This window comes from Bubalus bubalis, chromosome 22, assembly GCF_019923935.1.
Source record: "Bubalus bubalis isolate 160015118507 breed Murrah chromosome 22, NDDB_SH_1, whole genome shotgun sequence".
NCBI classification, from domain to species: Eukaryota; Metazoa; Chordata; class Mammalia; order Artiodactyla; family Bovidae; genus Bubalus; species Bubalus bubalis.
The window spans coordinates 61480429-61492211 of record NC_059178.1 but is presented as its reverse complement, the minus strand read 5'-3'; the positions used below and the strand labels follow the sequence as shown (position 1 = coordinate 61492211).

Here is an 11783-nt window from a genome sequence, read left to right as displayed (position 1 = left end):
ATCCCCTGGAGGAGGAAATGGCAACCCACTCCAATATTTTTGCCTGGGAAATCCCATGGACAGAGGAGCCTGGCGGGCAACAATAGAGTCAGACACAACTTTGTGACTAAAAACAACGACAGCAAAAGTCTAATGCTAGGAACACCTCAAGAGGTGGAGTTGTCTGTTCCAGTGACCTTTAAAGAAGACCAGGTTCTTCATCCTCCAACTTCTAATCATGAGTTTCTGTGCATCTGTGAAGAGCACCGTATCTGTTCTCTGCAACATTGGCAAGATAGAACATCCACAGGATGATGACCAGTCTCTGAAGTGTAATAGCAATCTAGTGCACATGATTCTAAGGTTACTTAGTGATATTATTGGGGCAGAATTATAAGGAATAGAGTATTCATGAAGTTCTGTCAATCCCTGTGATCCCTGTGTCTGTTACTCATTCAACTGAGTCTGGAGGCACGAAACAGAGACGTATTTCTTTTACACACGTGTGCTAAGTTGCTTCAGTTGTGCCTGACTCTTAACGACCCCATGGACTAAAGCCCACCAGGCTTGACTGTCCATGGGACTCTCCAGGCAAGAATACTAGCGTGGGTTGCCATGCCCTCCTCCAGGGAATCTTCCCCATTAAGGGATCAAGCCCACATCTCATTTCTCCTGCACTGGCAGGTAGGTTCTTTATCATCTGGAAGGCACAGTAAATGTACTAGAATAAAGTGAAATAAAGGGAGGGGTTCTTGCTAGTTTATTTGGTAAATTTACAAGGACTCCTTTGCTTAATAATGCAAGGGGTCCTCCTTCATTTATTCAGTAAGTGTTTTTGAATGGCATTCTGAAGCCCAGCAATATAAATATCAAAATAGATAATGGGTGAAAAAGAAAGGAAAGGAACTTGCATCTATCGAGGTTTTAATTACAACATATGGTTTTATATTTATTCTTATTTATTTATGAATTTATTTTGTATATGAAAGCATTCATTCACCGCCTCTACAATTTTACATGCTATGATGACACAGTTACAGAGTGCTGCTGCTGCTGCTGCTAAGTCTTCAGTCGTGTCCGACTCTGTGCGACCCCACAGACGGCAGCCCACCAGGCTCCACCGTCCCCGGGATTCTCCAGGCAAGAACACTGGAGTGGGTTGCCATTTCCTTCTCCAATGCATAAAAGTGAAAAGTGAAAGTGAAGTCGTTCAGTCGTGTCTGACTCAGCGACCCCATGGACTGCAGCCCACCAGGCTTCTCCATCCATGAGATTTTCCAGGCAAGAGTACTGGAGTGGGGTGCCATTGCCTTACAAGTACATAAAAAGTGTACAAAAAAAACTATTTGACTCACTAATATTTTCTTATTGCTGAGCAACTTTATTAAACATATTGTTTAAAAAATGTACTGGAATCATAGGATGGTAAGTTGAATTGACATAGGTGGAGGGATAGCTTGGTGAATGCTATCTCACAGGAGGCTTACCCAAGGAAAGAGGTATAAAAAAGACCCTCTCTTCAAAACAGCATATTGCTCCCCTTTCTTAGTCTGGAGACAAATTAAGATCACCAGTGACTATTTTCAACACTCAATTTATGCACAAAGGTAACTAGTGGGTAATATCCAGAAGACTGTAATGATGAGACTACAAATATCTATCAGCTCCTGAACTTCAGCTCTCAGAATCTTTACATATATAGTTTTGGTTGAAAACACTGTATCACTCAGAACACAATTTAGTACTGATTACTTTTTTAATGGCAACTTTCACATCCTTATTCCTTAAGCTGTAGATGAGTGGGTTTAACATGGGGATGACAAAGTGTAGAAGGCAGAGGTTATTTTGTCCGTGTCCATGGAGTAACTTGAGCTGGGTCTGAAATGCATGGACAGGAGCGTGCCATGAAATATAGCCACAGCGGTTAAATGGGAGGCACACGTAGAGAAAACTTTGTGTCTCCCCTCGGCTGAGTTCATCCTCAGGATGGTTGCTTTGATGTAGCTGTAGGAGAGGAGGACAGTGATAATGCTGGTCCCCGCAACACAACTACTGGATATGAGCAGCATTATCTCATTGATGGATGCATCTGAGGAGGAGAGGGCTAGCAAGGCCGGGAAGTCACAGAAAAAGTGATTGATGACATTAGAACTGCAAAATGATAATCAAAATGTACAACAGGTGTGTATTGCTGAATCTACCAAACCTTCCACGTAGACAACAGATATTAGCTGGGTACAGAGTCTTCTGGACATGGAAACCATATAAAGAAGTGGATTGCAAATGGCTACATAATGGTCATAAGCCATGACAGCCAACATGAGACTTTCCATATCTGCAAATGTCCCCCAGAAATACATCTGCATAGCACACAAGTCAAATGGAATCCTCTTATGCTCAGATAGGAAATCAGCCAGCATCTTGGGAGAGACAGCAAAGGAGTAGCAGACATCACAGGAGGAAAGATTGCTCAGGAAATGATACATGGGTATGTGCAGTCTGGGGTCCACCTTGATCAGCAGGATCATCCCGACACTGGCAACCACAGTTACGCCATAAACCAGCAGGAAGAGCACGAAGAGCCCCTGCTGCACGTGCCTTCTGTCTGAAAGCCCTGGAAATGTGAAGTTAGTAGCCACACTGCAGTTCTCAGCAGTCATCACTCAGATCTGTTGGGAAATCCCTGGTTGTGAAAGAGGAAATGGAAATGGAGGGTAAATATGTCATATTACTATCATTATAGTTAAACCCCTGGTCCTTTTGTAGATGTAAGTAATCAAGAAAAGAGACAGACCTTCCTAGGACTGCATGAGGCCAACAGACTCAGAAATATTCTCCAATTTTGTTTAAATGAAAAAAAAAAAATTGACAGCAATACATTTGCAAAGCACTGTATAGTTTTGCAGTGCCCTTTCATCCGAACTAAATCAGACTGTTTCCAATCCAACTTGTGTAGTATTTATGACCATGTTTGTGGCTTTCCTGATGGCTGAGATGACAAAGAATTTGCCTGCAATACAGGATACCTGGGTTTGATCCCTGGGTCAGGAAGATACCCTGGAGAGAGGAATGGCTATCCACTCCAATATTCTTGCCTGGAGAACTCCATGAACAGAGGATCCTGGTGGTCTCTACAGTCCATGGGGTCACAGAGTCAGGCACAACTGAGTGACTAACACTTTGCTACTTCTGTCTGATACTAACAAAATGATGTGCTCTGAGTGAAGCAAGGATCTGATAATTGGGTGGTTCACATAACTTGTCTTTTGACAAGATTGCTGGGTTTTTTGGTTTGTTTTGCTTTTCAATGATGTAGAAATGTTGTTATACCCTGTATTAGAGAAGAGTAGTAAGTAAGAAGCACAAGTGATGAATATATTGCTTTCTTATTCCCCCTGTGGAGAGGGCAGAACTATAGCCAGTTCTGAATATAAGAAGTCCTCACTTCCCCATTAACCTCTCAAGTCCCTCCAACCTCATTATAGGACGGATAGATGGTTCATGATTCAGGACCTGCTGGGACAGAGAGGGTGGTGATTTTTGTATAAGAGGGTGGAAGGGGCTCTATGAACTAAATGCTGAGATGCACATAGAGTAACATGCCAGTGCTGACCATTCTTCTGCTTGGAAGTTGCAGTTATATTGGGGAGATGATGAAGAGCATTTGAGATCCAGTTGCAGAGATGCTGGTAGCAAGGGTCATAGAGGCAAGGAAGAAGGCTTGGTTTGCTGCGTGAGTCCTTTCTGCCCTAACCTACTCTCTTCCACACTTTGTATTCTGCCATAACGGTTTCGTAAGACACATAATATAAATACTCTCATGGTCACACTTCTGTAACCTCAGAGACATTCACATCTGAGCTGTGGCCCCACTCCAATTCCCTAAAAATTTTAATACTGTTTGATTATTTTATTTGAGCCAGATTTCTCTTCAGTATCTCAGTTCTGCCTTTCTTTGGTTTAAGAACTACGTGTCTTTGGAAGGACAATGGAATTCTATGTCCCACTGTTATATTTTACCCAAACCAATTATGTGATATATAATGTCATCAGTTAGTCACTTGAGTCACTCAGTTGGGTCTGACTCTTTGTGACTTCATGGACTGCAGCACACCAGGCTTCCCTGTCCATCACCAAATCCAACCATCTCATCCTCTGCCATTCCCTTCTCCTCCACTTGTCCTCTTATGTTCTAGGAGAATTTAAAAACCAGGAATTGCATGTAGATGAGGGATAGAGAAGCGCATTGGAACAGTGGTCTAGTGATCACTGTGCCGGTTTTCAACCCTAGGATGTAACTCGTATATCTGCTTAGAAAAACATAATTAAGCAAAAATACTTTCCTTTAAAACTTAAAGCATTTATAGAAATATAATATGTATGTTATACATAATGCATAGTATAACAGATAAATTTGTAAAATAGTAAAAGACATCTGACCATTTCCATAATTCATGTTTGCTCCTTTTATATTCCCTATTTATATGCATTTAAAATAAACAAGATGTACAACTAACTAAAATAAAAATGTGTGTACTATTTCATATGTTCCTTTGTTTATATAAAATACCTTCTTTCAAAAAAGCATTAAAAAATAAGGAAATCTCAAATATAAATCAAAGAAACAGCAAAGATATCAGTGCCTGTCCCAGAACTCCTGATTTGTTCGTTGCATGCCGTTCTGTCTGTGGGAGGGCTCAGCATTGCCTCCTGCCTGACCCAGATTATATAATCATCTCTGTGTCTGGTCCCTGGGTGGTGAACCCTTAGTCTCTCAGGAATAAGTAACAGATATGATGTAATTTACCATCTGATATTTCATACAAGTAAGCCGATTGCACATGGAATATAGACCTTTAGAATAGTTTGCCTTTGGCCCCCCTCTACCTTAATGCCCAATATTATACTTATTCAGAAACAGTGAATGCCTCTGATCTGCAAGCATTCCTAATTCCCAGTTCACCAATCCTCATGTAGCCACTTTGTTTTCATTCAATACATTAGAAAACAAATGCATACCCATTCCCCCTCACACACTTACACAGACACACAAACACAAACACTCTCCATTAAACACATTCATGAAACAAAGATTTTGTAAAAACAGCAAAAATCTCAACATATTTACATTCCATAGGGATAACTGGATGTTTTCTACACTATTTGGCTTTTAGTTTTTAAGTAAAAATGATGTTAGGATTATGTGTGTGTACAGGGAAGCCTGACATGCTTAAATTCATGGGGTCGCAAAGAGTTGGACACAGTGACTGACCAACAGCAAGGCTTTTTATATTATGTTGTAATTACAGTCTGTTAGAAATAATTTTAATAATTATTTAATTGACATTGGTCACTTCCATTATATGGCAAGATCCATTAGTAGAAAAGCAGATGGAGTCACAATGAAATAAAGCCCACATAGAGTGCAACAGCAACTTAGAAAATACTTTCAGAAAATTAAAAAAAAAATACATATAAAGACTGAAGAAAAACAAATTTGACAAATAAAGAGTCTGAAAATTTTCCACAAATAAGGAGTATTAAACAGAAGTTTAAGATATAAAATGAAACCTGTGGCATTTCGGAAATCACACATATTGCTAGGATTGGAAGATAGTATAAATACAAATGGAATCATACAACATTCTGCTAAGTCACTTCAGTCGTGTCCAACTCTGTGTGACCCCATAGATGGAAGCCCACAAGGCTCCCCCGTCCCTGGGATTCTCCAGGCAAGAACACTGGAGCGGGTTGTCATTTCCTTCTCCAATGCATGAAAGTGAAAAGTGAAAGGGAAGCCGCTGAGTCGTGTCAGACTCTTAGCAATTCCATGGACTGCAGCCTACCAGGCTCCTCCATCCATAGGATTTTCCAGGCAAGAGTACTGGAGTGGGGTGCCATTGCCTTCTCCGCATACAACATTAGTCAAACCAATTTTCATTTTCATAAATTATTGTGTAACATTGGGAGGAAGATGTATACAAACAAATTTTCAATGGAACCGTGTTTTATTTTTACATTTCATCAGAGCCTCTTTCACATCTTTGTTCTGTAGGCTGTAAATCAGAGGATTTAACATGGGAATCACAAGGGTATAAAACAAGGAGGTCATTTTGTCTTCGTCTAGAGAGTAGGAAGTACTTGGCCTGAAATACATGAAGAGCAGAGTTCCCTGGGAAATTGCCAAAGCAGTTAGATGGGAGGTGCAGGTGGAGAAAGCCTTGAACCTCCCCTCAGCAGAGTGGATCTTTATCACTGCTAGGATGATGTAACAGTAAGACACAAAAAGACCTGAGAGGGTGATCAGTTCAATGAAGCCAAAAATGATAAATATCACTAATTCATTGACCTGTGTATCTGAGCAAGATAGCAAGAGGAGAGGAGGGACATCACAGGAGAAATGGTTAATTTCATTTGACCCACAGAAACATAAATGGAAGGTTAATATTGTATTTATCGAAGCATCCAATATTCCCACCATATAAACCCCAGCCATCAGCAGGGAGCACACCTTGCCAGACATCTTGACTGTATAAAGCAAGGGGTTGCTAATAGCCATGTACCGATCGTAGGCCATGACGGCCAACAGTAGACACTCAGAATCTGCAAAGGTACAGAAGATCAGGAATTGCAGAGCACAGCCATAGAAGGGGATTGATTTGTTCTTGATGAGGAAGCCTGCCAGCATCCTGGGTCCAATGGCTGTGGAATAGCAGAGGTCACTGAAGCAGAGGTGGCTGAGGAAAAAGTACATGGATGTGTGCAGCTGGGGGTCTGTTCTAACTAAAACGATCAACCCGAGATTTGCAACAAGAATAATGAGATAAACAACCAGAAACGTGGTAAATAGAGTCACTTTGATTACAGGGCTACTACTAATTCCCAGCATTTCTCATGATGTACTCTGCATATAATTTAAATAAGCAGGGTGACAATATACAGCCTTGACGTACTCCTTTTCCTATTTGGAACCAGTCTGTTGTTCCATGTCCAGTTCTAACTGTTGCTTCCTGACCTGCATACAGATTTCTCAAGAGGCAGGTCAGGTGGTCTGATATTCCCATCTTTTTCAGAATTTTCCACAGTTTATTGTGATCCACACAGTCAAAGGCTTTGGCATAGTCAATAAAGCAGAAATAGATATTTTTCTGGAACTCTCTTGCTTTTTCCATGATCCAGCGGATGTTGGCAATTTGGTCTCTGGTTCCTCTGCCTTTTCTAAAACCAGCTTGAACATCAGGAAGTTCACAGTTCATGTACTGCTGAAGCCTGGCTTGAAGTATTTTGAGTATTACTTTACTAGTGTGTGAGATGAGTGCAATTGTACAGTAGTTTGAGCATTCTTTGGCATTGCCTTTCTTTAGGATTGGAATGAAAACTGACCTTTTCCAGTCCTGTGGCCACTGCTGAGTTTTCCCAATTTGCTGGCATATTGACTGCAGTACTTTCACAGCATCATCTTTCAGGATTTGGAATAGTTCAACTGGAATTCCATCACCTCCACTAGCTTTGTTCATAGTGATGCTTTCTAAGGCCCACTTGACTTCACATTCCAGGATGTCTGGCTCTAGGTCAGTGATCACACCATCGTGATTACCTGGGTCGTGAAGATCTTTTTTGTACAGTTCTTCTGTGTATTCTTGCCACCTCTTCTTAGTATCTTCTGCTTGTTAGGTCCATACCATTTCTCTCCTTTATCGAGCCCATCTTCGCATGAAATGTTCCCTTGGTATCTCTAATTTTCTTGAAGAGATCTCTAGTCTTTCCCATTCTGTTGTTTTCCTCTATTTCTTTGCATTGATCACTGAGGAAGGCTTTCTTATCTCTTCTTGCTATTCTTTGGAACTCTGCATTCAGATGCTTATATCTTTTCTTTCCTCCTTTGCTTTTCGCTTCTCTTCTTTTCACAGCTATTTGTAAGGCCTCCCCAGACAGCCATTTTGCTTTTTTGCATTTCTTTTCCATGGGGATGGTCTTGATCCCTGTCTCCTGTACAATGTCACGAACCTCAGTCCATAGTTCATTAAGCACTCTATCAGATCTAGTCCCTTAAATCTATTTCTCACTTCTACTGTATAATCATAAGGGATATGATTTAGGTCATACCTGAATGGTCTAGTGGTTTTCCCTACTTTCTTCAATTTCAGTCTGAATTTGGCAATAAGGAGTTCATGATCTGAGCCACAGTCAGCTCCTGGTCTTGTTTTTGTTGACTGTATAGAGCTTCTCCGTCTTTGGCTGCAAAGAATATAATCAATCTGATTTTGGTGTTGACCATCTGGTGATAGTCCCATCACTTCATGGGAAATAGATGGGGAAACAGTGGAAACAGTGTCAGACTTTATTTTTGGGGGCTCCAAAATCACTGCAGATGGTGATTGCAGCCATGAAATTAAAAGACACTTACTCCTTGAAAGAAAAGTTATGACCAACCTAGATAGCATATTCAAAAGCAGAGACATTACTTTGCCAACAAAGGTCCGTCTAATCAAGGCTATGGTTTTTCCAGTGGTCACATATGGATGTGAGAGTTGGACTGTGAAGAAGGCTGAGCGCTGAAGAATTGATGCTTTTGAACTGTGGTGTTGGAGAAGACTCTTGAGAGTCCCTTGGACTGCAAGGAGATCCAACCAGTCCATTCTGAAGGAGATCAGCCCTGGGATTTCTTTGGAAGGACTGATGCTAAAGCTGAAACTCCAGTACTTTCACCACCTCATACAAAGAGTTGACTCATTGGAAAAGACTCTGATGCTGGGAGGGATAGGGGGCAGGAGGAGAAGGGGACGACAGAGGATGAGATGGCTGGATGGCATCACTGACTCGATGGACGTGAGTCTGAGTGAACTCCGTGAGTTGGTGATGGACAGGGAGGCCTAGCATGCTGCGATTCATGGGGTCACAAAGAGTCGGACAGGACAGAGCAACTGAACTGAACTAATTCCCAAGAGAAGGAATTCTTTCAAGGAAGTGCAATTTTCTCCATCCATTCTTCTTTATTCTTCTTGTTAAAATGCTCCAGAAATGACTGAGACAATGACAGATCAATGTTTTCACTCTTTTTGAGACAAAATATTATCTGTAAATCAGATAAAATTAATTCCAGTACATTTTATTCTGAGAAAATAGCCCATACAAATTTTCCCAGTATTTGATTTTAAAAGGTTAACTGTGGGATAGAAGTTTTGAGAAAGTCTGACTCTAAATTTGGATGTCATCTATGATGTATGTGATTAGTTGGAACCTTCCCTGCTTTATCTCAGCAATCAGTTCTTTACTGAAAGCTCATTGCATGTCAAACATAATATGAAAGTAACACTTTAATTAAAGATAAGGTTGGAGTTTTCAACCTTATATTTTACAGATACCTATCCAACTAAGAATACAAGTGATTACACTTCTTGAGTATTTACGAATCATAATGTGTTTATTTGTTCGTTTGCTTGTTCAATTGCTAAGACATGTCTGGTTCTTTCAACTCAATGTTGAAGCCTACCAGCCTCCTCTGTCCATGGGATTTACCAGGCAAGGACACAGGAATGGGTTGCCATTTCCTTCTCCGGGGCATCTTCCCGAATCAAGAGATTAGATAGAACCCCAATCTCCTGAACTGCAGGCGGATTCCTTACCACTGAGCTACCTGGGGAGCCCAGTTTGCTTATTATTGTGTATTAAATAATGACAGAATGAACTTATCTCTGATTTTGAAAGAATGAACAATATGGTATTATTGTCTCTGCTCTACTTTTTAATGTAGATACTGAGCATTAGATATATTTTAGTAAAATTATCTCTAGAAATATTTTACTGCTTTGCCACATTATTACTTACGTGCAGGAGCAGTCTGGTGCCAAAGGACATGTCTCTTGACCAGATAAAGAAAAATTCTAGAAACAAGCAGAAACAAAAAACTTTAGCTAATGCATTTTCATCCCTTTAGATTTTAACCTGGCTTGTTCATTAAAAATAGATGGGACAAAGTAACAAACATATATTTGATATAAGCTTCTATTTGTGTTTATGTTTATATGATTGTGCACATGAGTGCAGAGAAGGCAATGGCACCCCACTCCAGTACTCTTGCCTGGAAAATCCCATGGGGGAGGAGCCTGGTAGGCTGCAGTCCAGGGGGTGGCTAGAGTCGGACATGACTGAGCGACCTCACTTTCACTTTTCACTTTCATGCATTGGGGAAGGAAATGGCAACCCACTCCAATGTTGTTGCCTGGAGAATCCCAGGGACGGGAGAGCCTGGTGGGCTGCCGTCTACAGGGTCGCACAGGGTCGGACACGACTGAATCGACTTAGCAGCAGCAGTAGCAGCACCACATGAGTGCTTGTGTGTGCGTGCACTCTGTTGATATTTGAGATTTGGAGTATGAATGATGAACTGATTTTGCTTTAGACTTGAGTAAATATGGTATGTGGTTTTATGGATTGAATTTGCACAAGTTATTAATAGTATTAGTATTGTAATAAGCCATTATGCACAGCGGCAAAGACTTTGCCTGCAATGCAGGAGACACGGGTTCAATCTGGGGCTCAGGAAGATCCCCTGGAGAAGGAGATAGCAACCCGCTCTAGCATTCTTGCCGGGAAAACCCCATGGACAGAGGAGACTGTTGGGCTACAGTCCTTGCAGTCACAGAGTCAGCATGACTGAGTGAGCACACACAACACGAACAAGATGACACTTTTTACTGTTAAAATATTCAAAAAAATCTTAAATCTTTGTTATACCTTTTCACAGTGCTTAAAAAAAAATCCAACTTTCCCCCTTAATTTTGTTTAAGATATACATATGTAAAATTGTTTGCTAATCAAAATAAATCTGATTTGTCCTGCTTTAATAAGAAATATAATGGGGGACAGATGTACACCCATGGCTGATTCATGTCAGTGTAAGGCAAAACCACCACAATATTGCAAAGTAATTAGCCTCCAATTAAAATAAATAAATTAATTTTAAAAAATACAATGTTTTTTCCATTAGATTACAGATTATTAACCAAAGGAAATAAGTAAATAAAGTGTTCATTTACAAGTCTCTAAATATTCGATTCCTTAGTTTTTGAAATTTAAGGTTCTTATTCTTCATTCTTCAAATTTGGCAACTCAGAAACCTACCTTCGATGAGCAAGTTCTCCTGTGCTTGCCTCTGCAGGTGAACAGTATAGACAGATCACACTTAATTTTTACTTAGTGACAGTTGGGCGTTAAATCTCTAAGGCATTTGCCCTCACTCTTCTGTGTTATGCAAGCATGAGATTAATTAGATTTCTAGTTTTGTATTCTCCCCCATGGATGCTGTAACAACTTTAGAAAAGGCCGAACTTTAATTCCTCACGCTTGCAGCAAATTGATCGTATCAGAATGGTTAAATGATTTATTAGTATGATTTATTGTGACCCCGAGTCTACATCATCTTCCTCCTGTCAAATCAGACATATAATGAAACTCAAAAGGACTCTCCACTTAATTATTTTATGTTACTATTTCTCTTGCTAAATTTATGAAATTAATAGATTTATTAAATATACTGATTATTTATTAATTTGTTTACCCTTAATTATTTTTAATGTTTCTTTACTGCTGAAACAATCTCCTTCACCTTCCTACTTTGGAATATAACAGTTTTTCAATGGTATGTTACTAACCAATGCCTTTTTTTCCTCATTAACTGTCTGTGATTTCATTTCTGAAGTTGCATGTTATGCAACAAGATTTCAATTATTTGTATAATTTCACACATATAAAATCATTTATTTTTTTCTCTAAATGGATTCTGCAGGAAGAAAAAAAGTGAA

At 40.0% G+C, this 11783-nt stretch overlaps 1 protein-coding gene and 1 pseudogene across 1 annotated transcript; both read right to left on the bottom strand.

The window, feature by feature from the left end:
• Nucleotides 1-1701: 1701 nt before the first annotated feature.
• On the bottom strand, nt 1702-2639 carry LOC112581402 (annotated as a pseudogene).
• A 3332-nt stretch (nt 2640-5971) lies between these two features.
• On the bottom strand, nt 5972-8966 carry LOC102415370 (olfactory receptor-like protein OLF2). The gene is made up of 3 exons (XM_045164047.1): nt 8910-8966; nt 8046-8047; nt 5972-6848 (listed from the first exon to the last, which is right to left on the bottom strand). The coding sequence occupies exons 1-3, from the start codon at nt 8964-8966 to the stop codon at nt 5972-5974; spliced, it is 936 nt and encodes a 311-aa protein (XP_045019982.1).
• Between the last annotated feature and the right edge of the window lie 2817 nt (nt 8967-11783).

Coding starts and splice junctions, on each gene's coding strand:
- LOC102415370 (XM_045164047.1), bottom strand. CDS start 8,966: ATGGATGGAGAAAATTGCACTTCCTTGAAAGAATTCCTTCTCTTGGGA.